Source organism: Mastigoproctus giganteus, chromosome 12 (assembly GCF_048544385.1).
Source record: "Mastigoproctus giganteus isolate SK-2022 chromosome 12, ASM4854438v1, whole genome shotgun sequence".
In the NCBI taxonomy this organism is placed as follows: domain Eukaryota; kingdom Metazoa; phylum Arthropoda; class Arachnida; order Uropygi; family Thelyphonidae; genus Mastigoproctus; species Mastigoproctus giganteus.
In genome coordinates this window covers 2,356,543-2,380,332 of record NC_143586.1, presented here as the reverse complement: position 1 = coordinate 2,380,332, position 23,790 = coordinate 2,356,543, and the positions used below count along the sequence as shown (strand labels likewise).

General features: G+C 39.7%; 1 protein-coding gene across 2 annotated transcripts in view; it reads right to left on the bottom strand.

Annotated features, from left to right (window-relative positions):
• Nucleotides 1-7,995: 7,995 nt before the first annotated feature.
• Nucleotides 7,996-23,790, bottom strand: part of LOC150076630 (cyclin-dependent kinase 2-interacting protein-like) — a 78,011-nt gene continuing 62,216 nt past the window's right edge. For both annotated transcript variants that reach the window (XM_090386191.1, XM_090386192.1), the window contains exon 6: nucleotides 7,996-8,202. In XM_090386191.1, coding sequence (XP_090242317.1) covers nucleotides 8,003-8,202 — 200 coding nt within the window. In that variant the 3' untranslated portion in view covers nucleotides 7,996-8,002. The remainder of the gene's footprint in view (nucleotides 8,203-23,790) is intronic.

Sequence of the window (23,790 nt, the reverse complement as noted above, 5' to 3'; positions counted from 1 at the left end):
TATATGTAGTACTTTACATTTGTCAATGTTAAACTTCATTTGCCACCTCTCAGCCCATCTGCTCAACTTTGCTAGATCCTGTTGCAGCAACATACTGTCATTAGTGTCCTTAACAACCCTGCCAACCTTCGTATTTTCTGCAAACTTGGACGTTAAGCTTGATATACCATCATCAATATCATTTATAAATACAGAAATCAATAATGGACCCAACACTGAACACTGAAGAACTCCACTAATAAAATTAGTCCAAGATGAGCAGTGTCCATTGATTACCACTCTCTGTCTTCTCCCACTCAACCATCTCTTTATCCACAGCAGCAATTTGCCTCCAATGCCACACTGCTCCAATTTGTGCAGCAGTCTTCCTTGTGCTGCAAGAGTATCAAAAGCCTTTCTAAGATCCAAATATATGATATCAAAGTTATTCGTTGCATCTAGTTGCTTTGTGACCACGTCATAGTATCCAAATTAGTCAGGCAAGACTTTCCCTTAACAAAACCATGCTGTGTCCGAGCCATAACTGAAGTCTTGTCTAGATGATCCTGCAGTGCTTGTTTAACCAGTGCCTCCATTAATTTTCCTAGAACAGAAGTTAAACTCACAGGTCTATAATTACTTGTGTTGCCCTTTGATCCTCCTTTGTGAATTGGGGTCACAATTGTACATTCCAGTCCATGGGTACCTCCTCTGAGCCCAAAGAAGCTCTCATGATCATGGCTAAGGGTTGGCTTACTTCTTTGCTGCCTCCTTTAATATAACTGGATAGATCCCATTCACCCCAGGTGCTTTTTTTTATGGTTATCTTCAACAATTTCTCCTCCACTTCCCTCTCAGTTATTAGAAAATCATCTAGCTCACTGCTAGTTTAACTCACCTCTGGCATTCCCCTCCTGGAATAACTCATGGGTAAATGTTGATGCAAAATACTCATTTAGTTTGTTAGCCACCTGATCAGGATCATCAACAGTCGAACCATCAATATCCAGTGGACCAATTTGATTCATCCCTTTCCTTCTAGAGTTTACATAGGTAAAGAATTCTTTGTTTTTCTTTGCATCCTTTGCCAAAGATTTCTCATAATCTGCCTTTGCTTGCCTAATTTCCTTTGTGACTTGGTTAGAGACCAGCTTATATCTATCATATTCTTCCATTTCACCCTTAATTTATATGTATCCCATGCATTTTTCTTCTCTGCCATATCTCATTAGTTCATCTGACATCCATTTAGGCATGAACCTTAAACAATATTTCTTAGTTCGTATGTAAAGCCTAGTAGTTTCCAAGATAAATTCTTGGAATGCTTCCCATTTTGAACTTGCTGTTGGTAACATCAGTTGGTCCCACAGTACAGAATTTAATACTGTTTCAGACCACCGTAGTCGCCTTTATGAAAGCAAAAACTCTTCCCTTTATCCCTGATGGTAGTTACCTCTTTGAGTAAATCCCATTTCAGCACAAACCGTGATCACTGCCACCTAGTGGTTCATTTATCTGCAGATTCTTAATGCATAAGGAATCACTACTGATAATCAGATCAAGAGTATTACTCCCTCTAGTTGCCTCCCAAACATGCTGATATAGAAAGCAATCATCCAATAAATCCACAAAAGCCTTGCTATTGTGTGAGTGACCAACCCAAAAATTCCAGTCAATCTCTGGGAAATTAAAATCCCCCATTATAAGACTCTCTATTATAAGACTTTCGGGATTTAAAAAAAAATTATTATTTTAGGGTTGCCCGTAATTTAATACATTAACCCGTATTTGTCTATGGTTGATTTGCCTATTTTGCTGGACGAAAAAACCCCAGTTACTGGGGAGAATATCTATTTCGGGATATAACGTTGTATGGTATAACAATCGCGGCAAATTACAACGGTAAATCTAGGGACACTAAAGTATTAACTAACTTCCAAAAGCTCGCCGTCTCAATTCAAAATAAACCAAGGATCTTGACTAGGTCTATAAGCTACTTATAGAAAATAATTTAATATAACAATTAGTCAATAAAGCGGGTAAATATAGCTAAAAAACTTCCCGTTCCCCGCCTCTGCAAAATTTGTAAAACACGTGGATTGGATACCCTTACCGGTACTAAGTAATATCCTACAAAATCTCTAAGTTAAAATGTAAACTACGTATCGTAACTAGGAATATAAAGCTACTCTAGAAAATAAGTTAATATGCCAATTTACGTTAATAAAATAGAAAAAACTTCTATATTTTCCGGAGCCGTAAAAACTTCCGTCTTATTTAACCTTTTGACGTTTCCCAGAAACTCTGTCATTGTCGGTGGAGGCGGCTGCAGATTCTTCTGCGCCCCTTGTTTTAGATCATTTGCTAGGTTTAGGTTAAAATTTTGGAATTGGGGTTGGAACTCCTCTCTTGAAGCAAATGAATATACCTCTTCTGAGTACTTCCAGGTGTAGTGGGAGGCATCCTGTCTGCACTTGCAAAGCTGGCGTTCTTACCATACACAATCCAAAGATTCACGATGTTATCGTTCTGCAAGGCATCTGTACGTCATACACCATGCCCCGCAGATCAATAACATCATGATTCTTTGGATTGTGTCGAGCTGTCATCTGTTCTTTTCTAGCAGTGCCTGAGCAGTAACCCAAGTTTTGAGCCTATCCAGTGCTAATTTGCATTTATTTTTAGAGTAACCTTGTCTGTATTTACAAGCCAAGAGATCATCAGCAAAGGATAGGGATCTGATGCCACTAGATTCATCCCCAGGAACTCGTCCAAGACAATTGACCAGAGAAAAGGTCCCAGGACCCAGTCCCTATAGCTGACTCGTGTGGGAATGGTCATCCATTTACAATCTGCACCTTCCTATTACTGAGGAATGTATTCAAACAATTGTATGTTATTCGGGATGTTTGCACACCTGTCTTTGCAGCACGCTGAGCCACTAAAGTCGAAGGCACCAGCAAAGTCCACTATGATGTTCACAGAGTATTTTGAAGATGTTTCAGAGGCTTGTGAGATCAGGTGTATAGCACCTTCTGTACTAAAACCAGTTTTTAAACCATATTGGAGTGGTGAATGCAGTGGATGGTTGGTGTAGTGCCAGAGAGCTGATGGAGTAGGAGGCATTCCAGAAGTTTGGCAAGAACTGAGAGGAGGGCAATTGGCTGGTATGATGCAGTCTTGTGGAGATTTTCAGGATTCTTTAGGATTAACCTTAGGGTTGCAGTTTTCCAAATGACTGATCTCTTAGGCACTGGGAGGCACAATCACTAGGAAAGAGCCTCCCAGCATCCATCCATGGCACAGAAAGCCAAACCACAGACAGCTGATGAGAGGATGCCATGTGCTGTTCACAAAAATATACTTTGTAACTAATGTACTGCAATTGACATACGTAGCCATATTCCCTCCACAGGTCACTGTTAGTAATTGGTGTTCCGCTGGAATACTCTTTTATTGCATCTCCTTGCACCTGAGGGGAGAAACTGTGTTAACAGAAATTATTCATTGAAGTGTCCTGTTGTTTACAAAAATTACTACACAACTGAATATTGAAAATGCTGCAACTTGGGTCAGAATATGTGCATGTCTGCAATTCTGCCCAGACACGATAACAGGTATTATATGACGAAAGACATGGATTTACTCGAGACCTGAGGGAATCTGCAAGGCTCTAGGGGACAGAACTTTTTTTATCAGCGAGTATATGTAGGTAGAAAGAATCTATTTTATAGAGATGGTATTCATTTGAACACAAGAGCTGCAAGCTAGTATCATTGTCAGCTAACTAGCAGAACACTGCTAGTTAGGGGGGAAGAACATATAATAGAGTGTATTTGTTAGGTGGTTCCCCACAAATTTTCTTTAAGTATTCTGTGACAGCGATGGACAAATTTGCAATGCCAGTCAGTGTGGATTAAGGTATAAGGTATGTTTGTGTCAGACGGCACCTGGGATTTCTCCCATCGCCGCGTATTCGGTGTATCGAGGACAGTACTGTCAAGCCAGAGACTTGAAAAGTGTGTGGGCCATGTCTGTGCAGTGCCCACTGTTTGTCTGGCTTATTGGCCGCCAGGCCAAAATCGGGCCCCATGGAGCCCGATGTTGCCCATACCTCGTCATGTGGAGACTAGCCAGATGTGTTACGTATCACAAGTTGCTCTGGCAGGTCCTGCCACCCAGTTTCTTGGGATTTCAGTGGCTAGGACTTTAAAAAAAACACACGTTTGACATTAATGCTTAATGGAATTGCTGTTAGGAAATCGCTGGTTGGGATTGAACGATAGAGAGGTGTTAAAAGGCCTAATAGATCGGGCAAAATTTTGATGTTATTAAATTTAGACATGAGGCTATACGCTAAACGAAAGATAATAGTGTTAGTTGTTCCCTATTGGGACCCACTGTTGCCCACACTTTTCCAAAAGGAGGCAGGTCAGGCACCTAATAAGTAGATTTAAAAAAAAAAGGGGAAGGGGTGTACACTAGAATTTGGCTGAGATTTACATTTGGCGGGATAGTTAAGGGGTGTACTTGGTCAGTTTAGTGAGAGGGGGGAAACAGAATAGGAATGAAAGAGTAGGCATCCCCATAGAGGTCAGTGGAGACGAGCCCCACCAGGTGAAGTATGGGGGGAGGCAGAGACCCTTCCTGCTGGGGATGGGGTTTTAAAGGGAACTGGGTTAGGGTACCCAGTTCAGATCGCCAAATGGCGTTGGCAGCAAAGCCGCAGTATGTCTTCGTCGATGTCATGTCCACGTAGTGTTGAATCCGGTAAGGTCAAGCTGCCCATCCCACTCTGGGGGTGGGGTATGTTAGCTGGCAGCAGGATCCCACCAGGCGAAGGGGTGGGAGAGACACATTTACTTTATTCATAATCTGCATTCTCACTCTACTTGCATTCATTTTTTTTATACTTTTTTTTATATTTTATAATTTTTTTTCCAAGTTTTATATTTATATATAAAGGATGTTTCAAAAATATTGGTAAACGCTTAGGGGAGGTAGGTAGCATCTAAAGGAATGTGAATTTCATGGGAACCCATAACCGTAAATGTCACCGTAAGTCGGTAGATGGCATTGTTCATCAGTTTGTGAGAGGGAAAATTTCTAATTTACTCATTCAGTCAGTAGTCGCCGCACGAAGAGCATGCATCGATATACGAACTGTGAGCTGGCAGACATGCACCTAGTGTATGGATTAGCAGAGGGCAATGGATGAGCCGCTCAACGAATTTATGGAGAACGCTTCCCAGGCAGACATGTCATGGACCATTTGTTTGCACATGTGCATCAAAATTTGTGCGATTATGGGTCATTTAGAGGTAACTTTGCTTGGGTGTCCTGGTGCGTTGTCCACGATTAGAATTGCTTTATAACCAATGTTATTTTTTGCACAATATTTTTCCACTGCAGGACAGAACTCAGCACACCAATCAATGAAAAGTGGCCTGGTTACCCAAGCTTTTTTATTAGCCTTCCAGATTACAGGTAGGTTTGATTTAGCTAAACCTTTAAGAGCCCTTGGATTTTCGGAATGGTAAACTAAAAGGGGTTTTAATTTAAAATCCCCTGCAGCGTTACCAACAACAAAGTTAATCGATCCTTCGCCGCTTTGAAGCCTGGTATGTTTTTTTCTTCTTTCGTTATGAAACTTCTTTTAGGCATTCGTTTCCAAAAAAAGACCTGTTTCATCTATGTTAAAAACTTGTTGAGCAGTATAACATCCCTCTTCAATAATTTTAACAAATTCTTTTTTGAAAGTTTCGGCTCCTTGTTGATCTGCACTTGCAGCTTCTCCCTGTATTGCTACATTGTGCAGATTATAGCGCTTTCTAAATCTATCAAACCAGCCCTTACTAGCATTAAATGGTTCCAAATTTTTTTCGGGGTGAGCTTCCTTCAAATCTTCATATAGGCTCTTCACTTTTTCTTTAATAATAATTTAACTTAATGGAATTCTACGTTGAATGTTGTCTTCAATAAAATTATGTAGAAGTTTCTCCATTTCAATCATAATAGCTGGCCTAGCCCTAGTCAATTTAGTTGCCTGCAGGGCAACAGCTGTTTTTCAAGCTGCTAAAATTGATTCTTTATTTTTTTACGATTGTTCTTACAGTTGAACCTGCCAGTCCTAAATTATTGCACACATCCACTTGTCTTCGACCGGAATCAATTCTCTTCAAAACGTCTAATTTAATTTTCAAACTCAATGTTTTTCTTACCTTTCCAATCTTTGCACCGTGTCCAGACATTGTTGCTTTTTCATTCTTATCCGCCATAACTCTCTGCAAATGTAACTGCGTTGCACTGATTGTGATACGATGTTCGAGTACAGTAAACTGTCCGTATTTCTAACACTGTATGCACTGAATGATATCTAGAATTCCTCTGGCAAGTGGGCTGAAGACGGTGACAAATGTTTTATCTGAAAAGTTTGACTTTACCGTGCAGTAAAATCAAATGGTTGTTTATTGCACGAAAAGTACTGTAATCAATCATGGTGTGAGTCATGGAGAATGTTTTTGGAATTTCAAAAACAGTAAAACAAACAAATTTTATGTACTTCGGGTGACCACAAGGTCAGAAAAGTTCACAGAAGACAAGAGAATACTGTACAAGAAACAGCACCGCATTTAGCACTCATGGGATTGATTGTGTGAAAAACATTTCGCAAGTTATAGTTCCCACAGTAAAACAAAAGAAGAGATAGGGAGTAAATCTATTTTTTAATAGGGTATACAGTATCTTTCTATTACAGGTCAGAACAGAAAATGCAGACTTTGTGACACTGGATGGTAAATTTTTTCAGCTTGTGTACTAAAAAAGAATTTTTCCCTTGAAACTATCCACACCAAGAAAGTTTCAATTTTGTACATAGAGTAGAAATTATAAAAATAATTACTGTAGTTAATTTCATGGTGGCTATTTTCTCCTTTTGCAAAAAAAAAAAAAAAAAAAAAAAAAGCTTAAAAACAGACTGGACTGAAGACGGATTTGCCAAAAATTCAATCTGTATGCTAGTAAAATAGCGTTATAGTGAGTTTTGACGGCGTTATAGTCAGATACGGGTTATAATATAAGAACAGTGTTATAGCGAATCAGCGTAAAATGAACCGTGTTATAATGAGGGCCTGCTGTACTCATCAGATGCAATGGATTTTTTCCATCACTAACTGTGCTTGCTTACCTGCCAATGACATTCCAATAAGCATTAAAATATCAGTTTATCAGTCACTTGTAATTCATCAAAGATACTACACTGACAAGAAAGAGTGACCTGGACTGGAATCCAAATAAATAGCAATAAGCTTCTGTGGTGATTTACCTTCCACTCATTAAGGAAATGTAAACATTTCCTTAATGAGTGGAAATGTTTGCCTCTAATTAAATTTAGCGTGTGTAATTTTGCAAACTGACCCATTAAATAATTTATGAAGTCAAGTTATTATTATTATTATTATTAGCTATATGGTGCAACGAAGCCCGAAGCTTATGTTGCACCAGCCAAAAAAAAATTCCCAAGTTACCCTGAGAGAGAGAAAACAAGAGTCAAAAGTAGAAGAGAATCACCAAGAAAGAGAAGAATTATGATATCCAGCAGAGTGGTCAGGAGCGGAAGTGCAGTAGCACACGCTCTTTGAGTAGACTTGAGTTCAAGCCCCTGACTGCTGAATACGGTCGATCTGCCAACCTGCACTGGACCAACGTGGCAGATTATGGTCTATTTTCCTCAGCATGAATTGTTGAGGAGGTTTCCATCCTGCAGTGGGTTGATAATGGCTGCACTTTACCTTTTTTTTTTTTTTTTTTTTATCCAGCTGAGGACCCTGGGTGTGCCAAGTCCATACTCACTAGATGTGAGCCCCCCGGGGTTAAATTTCACTGTTTTGCAAAGCAGTTAATAAATTATCACGCTTGATCTGAATTAAATGTGGCCATCATACGATACAATCAAATGGCATTCTAAGTGTAGCATGTGATATTCATTAATTGACCTTTTTATTTACACAATTATTATGCACATTCAAATCGTATCACATAACCCTGCCTCAAAAAGCATAACCTTCAACAGTAACCTCAATCTTTCATTTACTGGCTCAGTCCAATATAAAAGAAAGGAACTGAATTTCTCTTGATTTCGTCGAAAGGCTAGCTCATCTAAAATAATGTTGGCCTTACTAAGTTCTGATGAATAGAACTCTGTCACTTCCAAAGATGCATTATCTAGAAAAGAAATATGTAAAAGAAGAATTAGTAACAAACACTTTGGAAAATATGTTGCATGGAACACTTGTAATATAATTTATACAGGGAAAACAAAGGTCATATGGAAGTTTCATGAAATTTTACTGCAGGTTTAATCTAGTAACAATGCATACAAAATATTAAACACTAAATTTGTCTCTGGCTAAGTTTCTGGATTTTTGCTGAGTTTACTTTGCATTCAAAAAAATTAAATTAAAATTTTAGAGTATTTTATTTGTACATCTATTGGTAATAGATGTACAAATAGAAATATTTAGCTTTTTAAGTTCCAGTTCCAGTGCTGGTTTAGAGAGAGAAGCCAACAAGAATTCTATATATCTAATAACAAATCCAAATATGTAGCCAGAATCAAATGCAGTGTTATATGCATTTAATAGTGTACTGTATGCCCTGCCATAAACTAAAATAATCATGATTATGAAACTAAATCACCTAGAAAAAAAACTGAACTATGAATTACTACACTAACTCTGACTACATTAATATCCTAATTAAAAGTGACATTCTTGTGTATAATTAAACTATAATTGCATGTTTTTTCCATTAAAAACCAATGATGCAACGAAGTTGCAATGCATCACATTTCAGTTCTGCAAAACTAATTAAACAATGTGTAATTCATTAGTAACGTCAATTTTTGCACTGACAGACAACTAAAGTAGCTTATACAATACAGTCAGTACTTGATGATCCATCTAGAGCCCAATCTTTTAGAGCTTCAGCTGACAATTCTGGACAATTAATTTAGGGAACAAATATTCATTTTCTCAGAGACTCAACCTTGTTTGAGTGTATGCTGAACTGAAGACCATCATATTAGCTAGATATAGTACTACATACATGCCACAATAAATATGAGCAATATTCAGAGGGACAATGAGATTGGCGAGGGGAAGAAAGTGGGGCTCTTACCAAAAGGTTTAACTCCTGTAAATTGCAGTGTCTGGAGATTAAGCACCTGTGAGGTGATCAGATTAAGGTGTATAAGGCTTTGAGAAGAATCCCATCAGCATTGAGCAAGCTCAATGCTGATGGGATTCTTCCTCTTGCTCATATGATGCACTTGAGGGGACATAAATTCAAGATGAAAAAGGACAGTGCAGAAATTTGCCTTTAGCCAGTGAGTGGTTGATTGCCGGAACAAACGTCCATTATGTCATTGTGGAAGTTGATAGCTTAAATAGATTCAAGGAATAACTGGACAAACTTTTGGAGTGAACGGATAAGTGAAATGGGATGTTTTTATTATTATTATTTTTTTGTTTGATGCTGTATAAGCTCGCTTTCTTGCATCATGTCACTACTAATGCTAATGCTAAAGAACAGGGGATTGTTGAAAAAAAGTAGTAAGTCCGAGTTAAATTTTAAACTGTCTGAATTCTGCCCAGACAAGATAGGAAGGTATACATGATGACAGCCTTTAATCAATTCAGCCCTGGCAAGAGATTGTGCAAGGCACATGACATAGAATTTTTCACAGCATGGTCTAAGCTTGTTAACAGGAGAGATTGCTTCTACAAGGATGGGATATACTTAAATAGAAAGGCTGCAAGAATATCTGCTGATGCTATTGATGCATAATTGGCCGGACCAAATGATCCTATGCCTGTTTCTTCTCATGATATATTTCATTAAAGTAAGATCTCCGAGTCGCCTTATATAACTCAATAAGATGATTAATCTCCTCCTGTCCTCGGTTATTTCTTTTGGCTCGTTGCATGTCCCAATTGGCAGTTTTCATATTATTTCATAATTCAGTGAAATGTCAAGTCCACCAAGGAATCAAATTTAACCTTCGCTTTTTTCTTTTGCAAGCGTGCATTGCATACAGCTGTAATCAACCTCAAGACTTCATCGGCCTGTTGACTGTGGGCATTTAAGCAATAAGTTGAAGATTTTCTGGCAGAACAGCAGCCTTAAGAACTTGGTCAAAAGAAACCCAGTCAGCACCAGCAGTACCCGGGAAAGTCAGAGACCGGCCTCCGAACAGTAATGTCAGGCGAGTACATGTCAAAAGTGATAACATTGTAGTCACTTGATGACCATGACATGTGCACTTGCCAGTTCCTAATAAATTGACCCAGGATAGAAATTGAAAGTGTTAAGTCGATGTATGATTGACCAGTAGAGGAAATGAAAGTTGGAGGATGCTCAGCAGTATTCCATAATGTTAAATTTTTTGTGAAGATAAATTCTTCCAAAAGTTCCCCCTGTGGATATGAAGCTAGACTATTCCAAAAGAGGAAGGACTCATTTGCGTCAGTAAGTATGATTATGCATTTTCCAGAAAATTTAAGGCAGATATCCTCAAGGTAGTTTAGAAATGATTCAATTTGTTGATGTGGCTGATTGCATATCATATATAGAGAAATAAAATATATTTGACCAAAAGGCCCTTCTAAACACACACACACACAGAGGGAGGGAGGGAGGGAGGGAGGGAGGGAGGGAGAGAGGGAGAGAGAGGGAGAGAGAGAGAGAGAGAGAGAGAGAGAGAGAGAGAGAGAGAGAGAGAGAGAGAGAGAGAGCGTGCATATGGTACAAAGACTATTAATCCTAGTCACTGTCATGTGTGGGTCCGCCACAACAAGGCCATCCAAATCCTGGTTACAGCATTACCACCAACTCCAACAGTTTCTGAATTCGATAGGATTACAAGACAGCCAGAAGGTAGACCCTTGACCACACCACTATACGAATGGAGCTCTTGTGGTCTCAAAATCTTAATGCTAGGATCCGTTATGATTTTTGCAATATCATTTGTCAACGAAACTGATCTCTGACAATTCAGCTATAAAATTTTGATATTTACACTGTTCCGAGTAACTGTTTGTAATGTACTATACATAGTTGGTGCATAGTTTGCTTGTATCCTGAGCTCTTCCATACTCAGGACACTTTGAATCCCAGTAGGAGTGGTCAAAATTTCTTATGTGGGACTTGCAATTGAGACATACAACAAGAGAGTCTTTAATGGAGCATTCAAAGAACTGGTGGCCTAAAGCTCAGCAATAGTTTTTCAAGGAATGCCCGTAATTTAGGCATTTAAAACACCGCGAGGCAGCGATGAAGTCATTCACAGTGTGGGCCAACCAACCAATGTACAGCTTACTATCAGACTCCATCAGAGCTCTCCTGATAAGGCCTGGAAGCCCAATAACCAAATGCATACAGTTTTTGTTTTTTGATTTTATTTTAAATCTGACTTTAATTTTATCATTAATTTCTTCTTCAGTATATCTATGATCCACTAGATTTTTATCATAAAGTTGTCCAAGAATTCTTTCGCTGTGACATCTTTCCCCACATAACAAATAACTATTGTAGGGTTTAACTTTCTCAGTTTGTCCACAGTAAGGTTTAGATCTTTAAACTCATTTCAATTCTTAAGTGTTTCTAAATCTTTGCTGGAAGCAGTTTCTATAAGGATACCTTCCTCCCTTATATTATGGTCTGATTTGATTTTAATTTGTTTGAATCTTGACTTGAATTGTTTAGTCATTTCTGATTCGACTTCCCCACTGGTCTTAAGATCAGAGTCCTGACCAGCTTGTATAATAACATGTTTTGGTTGTGTACCTTTAGGTATTGTATTAACCCTGATTTGTTTGCCAACTTCTGCTCCAACCTATGCAAGTGTTGGAGCAGAAGTTCTAGCAGGCATACCTTGCTGTACTCATCTGTTTTTAAGAATCTCATTCTCAGAGCTTAATTCTAAAACTAATCTTTCTAAAGGGTTAAAGCCCTTACTAACATCTATGATCATAGATGGAATTACCTTCTCTCCATCTTTCAATACATTTAGCAAATTATTTTTTAAAGTATATACAAAAGCAAGAGCACTAGTTTCAGTTAACTATCCAGAATCTCTCTGGACATTAGGTGTAGCAGTAACCGCTTAAGTTTGATCTATATTTAGAGGAGAGAGCATTTTTCCTCAATATATCAACTAGTTCAACAAAAGGAGTTTTCAAATCCTGCAGGTTGACCTCCAGAACTCCTGGGGCCATAATGAGATCTGCAGGCATTGCAGAAGCAGCAGCAGATGAGCTTTAATCTGACATTTTAATACAGAAAACAATGCAACACAAAAATGTCTGAAATGTCACAATTATAAATGAAATAATAATAAAAAAAAAATGTGTTTTGGTAGTAAGAGTACTGGCCTCAAGTACTCTTAAGTAAGAGTCCTCAAGTACTGGCTAAAATAACCTCAAAGTTCAAGGTTAAACCTGTTTAGATTCAATAATATAACCAAATATATCACTCACAAACAATTCTAGGCAATAAACAAAGCATATAACAAGTTTACAAGAAATTATAACTGGCCATGTTAACCAGTCCTGGTACACATTATATAAATACTTGAAAAACTGAAATTTTGATATCTTCTTTCTTTAAAACTATCTAGTAGGGGGCACCATGAATATTCACAAAAATAAGTAAATGCACTGGGGTTCCATACAAAAAGTTTCACTGCAGTGGGACTATTTAGGGCCCCCTCCAGGAAACGACCAACTCCTGCCCAACAAGAGCCTAAGTATCAGTTGAATTTAGTTTGTAGACAAATCTTATTTCAACACTGTATATTCACTTTAAAAGGTTACCTGGGTCGCTTTCTTATCTAGACAGGCTATATATACCATAGTTTATCCAATAATAAAATATTTATTATTTAAACATATTTTCAGCAAGGTTTTCAGGTAGTACTGGCAGCCTCCAGTACTATGATCCCTCCAAAAAGTCGTCTGTTTCCGCCATTACATGACACTGAAGAAGATAATATGGTTGTTGTAGTAGTAGTAGTAGTAGCAGTGGCAGTGGCACTTGATGCAAGAAAGCAATGTATGAATAAATCACTATATAACTTCCTTTAGACAAAAGAAAAGGCTTTTATTGTGTCATTTAATATTTTGCTGAAACCTTTTGCTTTTATGACAGCCTTCAATCTTAGCGGCATACTCTCAACTAGCTTTTATAAATGTCAGGTGATATGTTCCTCCACTCAGCCTTTAATGCAGCCACCAGTTCGGCCTTGTTCTTTGGGCGATCTTGATGTGCACATATCCGACAATCCAATACATCCCAAAGATGCGCGATAGTGTTCAGATCAGACTCTGGGCTGGCCAATCCAATTTTTCCAAACACATGTCCTCCCAATCTGTTAAAACCAGAGCAGTATGACATGGTGTGCTGTCATGCTGATGAAGGTATGGGCCTTCCCCGAAGTATTGCCATAATGTTAGAAGTGCATAATTTTCCAGGTTGCCCTGGTAATGCACAGCATTCATGGTTTGGTCGATAATGACTAATGGGTCACTTTTGCCCACTTTTGCAATTGTCTGTTTGAAGCCCAGTGTGCATATTTATAGCAGGTTCTGTGACATGTTGTATGCATAGGACCTGTTTCCCCATCCATGGAGGGGTGTCCAGATATTAATAGTAGGGCAGTGTACATAAAACACTATGTTGTTTAATGGCAAAGTCTAAGTTTGGAATAAAAGTCCTGGCCAGCAAAAATTACAAGGTCAAAATGGCAAAAAAAATTTCCCCAGACCTCACTGCAGCCAAATATCTCAAATATCCAAAACTACTAATTATAATGCTCAGCCAATCAGTTTGTTGCAAACAAGAAAATTATAGTTATAAGCTGACAGTTCAGGCTTCACTATGTCTATGGTAGTCCTTATAAGGAAAGTCAGGTAAGAAACATGAACAAAACAATTTTTAAATCACTTTTTGGAGAACAATCCCCTAACTATCAATCTCTAAAAACTGATTCACTGTACTAAACAGGCATTCATAGTTCCCATGGTGACATTTATTAGAAGAGGGATGGCCAATGAACATAAGATTAAAATGGAATATCCAGAGCTAGCTGAAGTCACTAAATCACAAAGCACGGGCGAGTCTGCTTTTCCTGTATAGAAAGGACATTTGTCATTTGAGGAACTTTCATCCTGAGTCACCACCTGGGCTTCAGCCCATATGCATCCCAGTTCCTATTGTGTTTTGATAGTACATCACCATCAACTACTACTATTAGTAGGTTATTCTAACAGGTCGTATAGTGTTAGTAGGTCGTGTTGTGTTGTTATTCTAACAACACAACACGACCAACTGGTCAACACAAACTCAAATAACAAAGAAATAAATTCATTGACCATTTAGCCTTGTGGCAGGGTCAGCCAATCACACCCCCACCAGGAGGAGGCAGGTCACTACTATCCGGATCTCAACCATTGCAAAAATACCATTCTGACAAAATCAGAAAATCTACCATAAGCGTTTGTTAATAACAAATCCTTCAAATCGGAGGTAGCAAGAGTGAGCATCCCTCGCCGAAGCCTCACTCGCAGGTCCACATACAACAGGCACTGCTGCACTATGTGGAGGCCAGTCTCAGGCTCACCACATTCACACAACTCTGAGGGAGCCAGCCACAGCTGGAAAAGCCTCGACCTCAGCCCGTGCCTAGTAAGGACAGAGCAAGCCGCCAACCCAAAGTGGAGCCAGGAATGTCTTCCCCAGCTCACAGTACTGACAGAAGGCATAAAGAAGAACAAATGTCTACCCTTCTTGGAATTAGTCCATTGAGCTTGCCATATGGTCTCTAATTCATCACTGATGCACCTCCAAGTGTTAAATCCAGCGGCAAACCTAGCTGGTCCACCAGGCAGAAGCAGATGCCAAAAAATCTGTCAGGAGAGTCCCCTCCTAACAGCATAATGCATGGAATACTGCTCCACAAGAATACATTGGAATCTTCCCGACTAACACACAGTGACTCTGCAGCAACCGCCCTGCAAGCCCTGGTGATGCTTAGAAGTCCAAATCTCTGCACTGAGAGCAAGATCCTCCAGGCATGCAAGTGTACTTCACCCCCCCCCCCCAAATCCAGCTGCATACAAAAAGGACATTTGTCATTTGAATGAACCTATATTTTAGTTGCCTCCTGTGCTTCAGCACATATGCAACTAATATGTTGGCCATGACCTGTTACTTCATCTAAACCAAGGTTAGTACAGTAAAAGTCCGAAAATCCGGACCACCTGAGAATTTGGACTTTTCAAAACTCACAACCTTTTTAAATTTAGTGGAATTTTTTGTGTGCGCGCGCATGCATAAGTGCCACAGATGCCCAGTGATAACAAGTGAGCTCGCGGTCGGCATTTTGAAATGAGCAATCAAACTGTGGCAATGCTATAATTTTTGTCCTACTCTTTCCATTTACCATATATAGCATATGTATTTACAAGCCCATAATAATGGCTCCTAAAATTGATAAACTTCATGGTGTGAAGAGAAAGAAGAACACATTGAAACTGAGTGACAAGCTTCAAATAATTAAAAAAACTAGAAAGTGGTGTGAGCAATACTGTTTTAATGGAAATATACATCAGAAAGCCTACAATTTATGATATAAAAAAGGCAAGGAATAAAATTCTAGAATACAAAGCCTCATCTGAGCCTTACAATAAAATTACCGAGTGAAAAAGTTTACATCGGCCAAAATTAGAGAATCTCGATAAAGTGTTGTATGAATGGTTTTTGCTAAAACGATCGGAAAGTATGACAATTTCTGGGCCGATGCTTACTGCCAAAGCAAGGTCTTTTATTAAGGAGCATACGAACATTGAATCAGAGTGCCCATTTAGTGATGGATGGCTTAGGAATTTCAAGACTCATCATGGTATTAAACAGTTAGATATTGCTAAAGAAAGACAGTCAGCTGATACACAAGCAGCAACAGAATATAGTGCAACATTTGAAAAAACTGTATCTGACTATGACCTTACAGCCAATCAAATTTATAATGCTGATGAAACAGCGGTTTACTGGAAGTGTTTGCCCACAAAAACTTTGACTGAAAACCAAGAATGAAATGCAACAGGGTTTAAGTTTAATAAGGAAAGAATAACCGTTCTTATGGTGCTAATGCTTCAGTTCAGCATAAAATTAAGCTTTTCGTGATTGGTAATTTTCAGCACCAACGGGCTTTTAAAGGAATTGTGCACTTACCTGTGACCTATAAAGCCCAAAAGAATGCTTGGATGAACAAAGATATATTTCGTGATTGGTTTGTTCATGATTTTGTTCCATCAGTTCGTCAGAACTTGAGAAAATTGGGGAAGCCCGCAAATACAAAGTGCCTGCTACTTCTCGACAACTGTAGGGCCCACCCACATGAATCAAAATTAGTGTCTGATTGCGGAAATATTTTTGCATGTTACTTGCCACTAAATGTAACACCATTAATTCAACCCATGGATCAAAGAGTCATTAGGAACTTTAAATGTCACTATAAAAATGATTTTATGATGAAAATGATGCATAAGAATGTGGACTCTTCAGAATTTCAATGCAGTTTTACAATCAAAGATTGCAAAATTTTCACTTGCAACTACGTGGAATGCAGTCAAGCCTGTAACTCCTTTAAGAGTGTGGTGAAAGTTATGGCCGAATATGATGTTTGCAGATCTACAATCTGATTGAAACAAAGATTTTGAAGGATTTCACATAAAGCTGAAGGAATCTGAAGTAAAAGAACTAATGGAAACTGTTGAATTTATGGAAGGCAACCCTCTACGCAAACTTAATGCTGATGACATAGAAGAGTGGATACGCACTGAAGATGATGTTGAAGGTGCAGCGACTTTCACTGATCAAGAAATTATTCAAAGCATTATAACTCCTGATAAGATAGAAGAGAATTATTCAGAAGAATCTGGTGAAGGAAACAAAGTTGAAAAAGAAGAGATACTTGGGCTACTACAAAAAAGTCCATTGAAACAGTTATTAAATTTATGGAACAGAACCATAACATGTCTTCAGGACGTCATGCACACGTGGTGCATAATAATTTTATCCCAAAGAAATTACAAAGTTGTAAACAAGATGATATACAAAAGTGTTTAAAGAACGCAATAGAAGAATCTAGCAGTGTAGCAGATGAGTAGAAGCATTTTTTTTTTTTTTTTTTTTTTTTTAGGAGCATTAGCAACTAAGGCCATATTGCTCCAGGATATGTGGTGGTCATTCCCTGACCTTCCCAAATCCCCCATATTTGGTGGTGACGGGCTCGAACCCCGGTCTAAACAAGAAGCATGTGCTACGCACTGCTGCTGCTCCTCCTTCCCACCTGGCTACGGAGGCTCCATGAGTAGAAGCATCAAGCAGTGTAGCAGATAGAGTAGAAGCTGCAAGTGTTCCATCCACAAGCAGTGCAACAGATGCAACAGAAATCGCGGAAAAGAACGAATAAATATTTGTTTGTTTTTCAAACTTTGTATTTTATATGAACATGTTTCGTTAATAAATTAAAACAATTAATGTATATAAAATATGTATCTTCTGCTTTCATTTATATTTTTCTTTTACATTATTTATAAACATAATTTCAAACATTACATGCTTTTTTTTTTTTTACATCTTTGTCAGATGTTGACCTTATTTTTCTTTAAAACTGCTCATTTCGATAATTGAAGCATGCTTTATTTGATAATGAATAAACTGTCAAAATTTACCTGGTTATCTCTTCTTTATTCCATCTTAAATTTGAATTTTAAAAGTACTGCCTGAGAATCTGAATCGAACCAGTCCCTGAGCAGTCCAGATTTTCAGAATTTTACTGTATTGTTAATCAACAATGTTAATATGTTAACATTGTTGATTAACAATGTAATCTTGTAACCTATGGTAACCTTGGACTTTGACTAAGATAGAACGACCATTTGGCCTCGCAGCAGGAACGGCATCTCCACGCCCCCCATCATGAAGAGGTAGGTCGCATGTTACCAACTGAGGTCGCCATCCCTAACTGGACAGCCAGTCCAAACCAGAGCCAGGCCCTGTGCGGTTCACGGTGTGAACAGAGAGGACAAAAGCATAAAAATGCCTGCACTTTTCAGAAGTCTGTTGGTTTTGCCAAATGGTCATTAGTTCAATTACTAATCCTCCTCCACTCAGCTGTAATATTAAAAGCATCATCCACTGGCCTAACCATGCACAACCTGATGCAGAACACAAGTCTCGAGACTCCTCTCTTCAAGCAGTATCTCAGGTGGGCCTGAGCTACCTGAAGATGAGCTGGCAACTTGCCAGCTAATACACATAAGGCATCAGTAGCTACAGTCCTACAGGTCCTAGTTATACTCAGACGAGCTGACCTCTGTGCAGAGAGAAGGATTTGGCAGATATGCAAGTGCTCGACCCACCCACCCTAAACTCCAGCTGCATATGTCAGGATTAGGACAAAGATGTTATCATAAAGGAGGTAGAGGGCCCCTCCCTTAACGTCCCAATCCACACGAGTAACTCGCTGAAGCTTGGAATATATCTGCCTCACCTTCTCCTGAAAGTACTTGCCATGCGCCAAGCACATCAGCCGCTCCTCCAGGTAAACCCCCAACTACAGGACTCTCTGCCCTACTCGAAGAGAGAAACCTCCAGAGCAACAAACAGGAAGCCGCGCCCAGCTGAGGGTCCCCCTCAGCAACACAGCCATTGATTTGTGTTCAGAAACTTTAAACTTATGCAGATCTGCCCAGGTCAACAACTGGGAGAGCCCATTCCTAGCAAGAGCTAGCCCATTCCTCCAGCTCCTTGCGGGAGTTTCCCCCCACAAGGAACACGAGGTCATCCGCATAGGCGACTATCATTGTTTCTTCCACACTGTGTGAACTTAGAAACTCATCCAGTATGCAATTCCATATTATTGGCCCCGGGGACAGACTCATTCAACGTTCTGAGACAGCTTAGCATACTTCATACACACCACTACTCATCTCTGACAAAAATAACCCTAGAGCAGACAGTACAGATTCCTGGGACAGAGGGACACCCTAGCCCTGCGGAGGATACTATCCCACCACAGAGCATCGAACATCTCCGAAAAGTTCATGAATAAACTGAGTACATACCGGCCACCATAGTCATTGGTCCAATTCATAACATGAGCGACAGCATTCCTTTGCCGAGGACCCCTTTTTGAACCCATATTGTTGCCAGGAGAACAGGCCCTGTGCCTCATAGCACAGAATCAGACGCGACAGTGCCAGCCTGTCCAGCAGCTTCCTCATTACTGGCAACAGGGCAATTGATAACCGCAGCTCATCCACAGGCTTCTCCGGGTTCTTGAGGAGTACCCTCAATACCACCACCTTCCAAACTGAAGGGAAAACACCTTCTACTAGGCAGGCATTAAGCAACTCTACAAGTGTACCATGACTTGCCTAATACATCTCCTTTTTAATTGTTGCATCAAGGGTATCCAGCCCCGGAGCCTTACCCACCTTAGTAGCTTGTATAGTTACTTCAAGCTCGGCTGCAGTAAAGTGAGGCTCACTCCCCTCACTAACATAACTATTATTATCAGATACAATCTGCATCTGTAAAATATTATTAGGAGTCTCACTATATAATTATTCGTCCAGTACTTTGGTCATTGGCTGTTCCCAGCCCAAGGTTTCACTTTGGTCTGTGAGCACTGTTCACATTAATTCTGTATGTTGCATTTTATTAGTGACTAATTTAGTCACTAGTATATTCAAAAGTTTGTTGAGGACCAAGGATCAGCTGATCCTTGGTCCTCAACAAACATTCGCCAAGAGTTCCTCTTGGACTCCATTATTTTCTTAACATACAACCGGCATAAACCCACATACTTCCCTCAGTTCCTGAAGGTTACATAGGGGGAACAATCTTCTCCCCCTTTGGTAAGCTTGCCTTGCCCTCTTAACTTGTGTCCTTAAATTCCTAAGTTCATTTGACCACCAAGGTACTGATCTAGTCATGTACCTCTTCCTTTGTAAGGTTTTTGCACATACTTCTTGGATTTTCTTAGTTACATATTCAGCTTTCTTGGTAGCTGTAGTATTTGAGCATTGCTTGCTATCGAATGAAGCCTGCACAAGGGGCAGAAAATGCTCCCAGCTCACATTTCTAGTATAATACCAAAGGAATCACACCACACCTGATTTGGACACAGTAGGAGTATATTCAAAGGTAATGAACTGTGGTCACTAGTGGACAAGTCGTCATGTATAACTCACTTCCTAACACTTCTCAGTGTGGAAGCATTGCAAATTGTTACCTCTATAAAGGATTCTCCTGCTAAAAAAGGAGAAGACGGAGTTGCTCTGAATTATTAACCATGACCATTCCCTAGGAGGACAAGAACTCTTCCAGCTCCAGACCTCTATCATCAGAATCTTGGCCTCCACAAAGACTGGACCTAGAATTAGCATCCATCCCCACCACAACATTTGCTGTCCTAGTGTGAATAGAACCGTCTCCAGATATTCAGTGGAGGCCTCTATGCCCTGAAATGGTTGACAATATAACAAAACAAGAAACAAAGTAGATGGTGTACACACACACACACACACACACACACACACACACACACACACACACACACTATGACTCGCACAGCGATGTTATACCAGTGATCGTAAGATCTAAGATCTACATTAGGTACAAGTATGGCTGCAGATGGTTTCCCTGGCCTCCACCACCATAAATCATTTTGGGTAACCTACTACATGGCCACTTAAGACATAGGACTCCTGCAACAATACCAGGTCAGCTCCAATCTCCTATAACAAGTGCCAACTGCAAGGTCACATTAGCCACCCTCTGTGCATTAATCTGCGTTATGGTGTATTTATTACTCTCCATAATCTGTTCATGTTTTTAACGTATCAATAGCCCTGATATAATCCAGACGTATTTGATCTATTACAGAATGCGCAGAAGGAGACTTTCTTCTCCAGCAGTTGACACATCTAGGAGAATCCTCCTTTTTTTTACACACTTCTTATAGGAATGTCCTTGTCGAGCACAGTGGCCACAGAAGACATCAGAAGAGAAGGGCAACAAGATTAGTGAATGGAACAAAGGGGTGCTCTTACGAAGAAAGGCTTACGTTTTGCAAATTACAGTGTCTGGAGACTAGGCACCGGCGAGGTGATCTGATAGAGGTGTATAAAGCCTTGAATGGTTTGAGCATGCTCAATGCTGATGGGATTCTTCCTCTTGCTCAGAATAATCACCTGAGAGGGCATAAATTCAAATTGAGGAAAGACAGATGTAGGATAGACGTGAGGAAATTTGCCTTTAGCCAGCGGGTGGTTGGTTGCTGGAATAGACTTCCATCCCTTGTCGTGGAAGTTGATAGCCTAAATAAGTTTAAGGCTCAGCTGGACAGGTATTTCGAACGAACAGAGGGGTGAAGTGGAAGTGGTTATTTTTTATTTATTTATTTGGTTTTTTTTTTTTTTTTTTTTTTTGGCTGATGCTGCATAAGCTTGCTTTCTTGCATCAAATGCCTCTACTAATGCTAATGCTAATCTGCCTTACAGTGCTTCACCATGTGTCCAAATGACAATCATCTAAAGCACTGAGTGGTAACCAGAAGGACCCGCACTCTATGCAAGCTCCAATCAATGTACATTCTCATCTCATTAAATAGAATTCTTCTAATAAAACCTGGCATCTCTGGGATAAAATTAAAGCCAGGGCTTCCCGTGGCTTTATTTCGAGTCAAAACCTTTATTTCCAAAAGGACTTGGTTCTTAGAAATCTCACACTTCGCAAGATTTTTTCCCACAGTTCTTGTACATGGTCACTGGTCACAGTCTTGTCCACATTGAAGATTGCCTTCAAACATCTCTTGAGACACCCCTCAACCTCCAGGCAAAGCTCCTCCAAGGGCATTTGATTATTTTCTTGATATCTTCAGTTGCTGCTTCAAGGGCTACTCTTCTGTCTTGTATAGGCTGTACACCAATTACCTTTGTATTTGGTAAGAGAGGTCTTATTGTGTTGATAAGTTTGGACTTTATCTTGTCACTAGAGCCAAAACATTCCATCTTCGCTCTAATTATCACTGTCTTGGAGCTCCATTTTCCCTCCATCTGAGGACCAATAGCATCTGCAAAAGTTAGTAGGTCTTCCATCCAGAACACTCACCAGGGTCTTTAAGATCTCGTTCTGTTATAACCTCATGGACAACCTTCTCAAGGTCATCCCACATTGTTTCAATTTCATTAATTACTTTCCTTAACAAGCCTAGCTCATCTGACATAATGAGTTCCCTTAATCTCTTCTTGGTACTTCTTAACATTGCAACCCCATCTTGACTGTGAACTTTACTACTTGTTGATCTTGTATTCGCCACAACCTTGGGTCGTGTAGAAACCTCTTCGATAGTTTATTTCTTAGCTGCAACCACAGCTCTTGTCTTGACAGCTCTTTTTGGTCTGGGAGACCAAAAAGAGCTGTCAAGACAAGATACGCCTCTTGGGCCTTCCTTGCCATCCACTTTGCAGGGAATTTCTTCTCCTTCATGCCCTTTCTTGAAGGTTCATCAGAGCTCGGCCCAGGAGGCTTCACGGAGGCACCAGTATCCATCCTGGTGGCTTTTGCAGCCCATGGATTCTCCACTGGTATCACTTCCTGAATCTCAGGATCAGTATACTCATCTGCACTCTCCTCTTCTCTTCTGATGTCTCTGGGACGTTGACCCGAGACTCAACCTGGGTTGAACGCTTCTTTGAAGATATTATCAATAAACTTAACTACTTAACGCTATTAGTAATATAAACAAACACTAACCAATATATACAAAAAGGATATTTGTCATTTGTGTTACTGCCATCCTAGTTGCCACCTGGGCTTTCACTCATATGCAGCTAGTTCAGCTGTGAGTGTATCTTTAAAAATTAGTTGCTAGTTATGTTGTACAACTCATAACTCAATGACATAGTGATAGCAACGACCTTTAGCCTCGCCATGGGGATGGCGTCTCTTCCCTCACCATGAGTTTTCGTCTTCACAGCGAGGAGGTAGGTTGCCTATCTAGCAATTTTATCGACGCTCAAAGACATCAACATATTTCGTTAATTCAGCAAAATAATCGTGTCTCAAACACAATTCCTCTAAGTTATCCTGGGTGAGAGTGAGCATCTCTCGCTCCAGCCTCGCATGGAGATCAGTATAACTTGGACAATCCAACATGATGTGGAGACCGGTCTCTGGTTCTCCAGTTTTATCTCTGACCGCTCACTGGTTAATAGTAGACAGCTCTATGTTTTCTAGCTTCTTCACTAATGCTGGTGTTCTCCAAGATTCAGTTCTTTCTCCTACTCTTTTCCGCTTGTATATTAACGACCTTCTTCCTTTGACTGGAAATCCTATCCATCGTTTTGCTCATGATAGTACACTGCATTCCACCTTCCAGTTTGGGAAAACTTTCCCTGCTCAAACAGCTTCAACTTCTCGAATAGCCACTACCATTTACTTAAATGCTGATCTCCAGGTAATTCTCCAGTGGGGCAAAGATAACTTAATTTCAATCCTTCTAAAACTCGGTCCTGTCTTATATCTCACAAAAAGGATTCTTCTGCTCTTATGTTTATCTTCGATGATGCTCTGAGTTCTAGGCAAGATCTTGGGGATTACACTGACTCCTAATCTCTCTTGGAATAAAGCACATTACAAATATTGCTTCCTCTGCATCTAAAAAACTTGATTTTCTCTTTT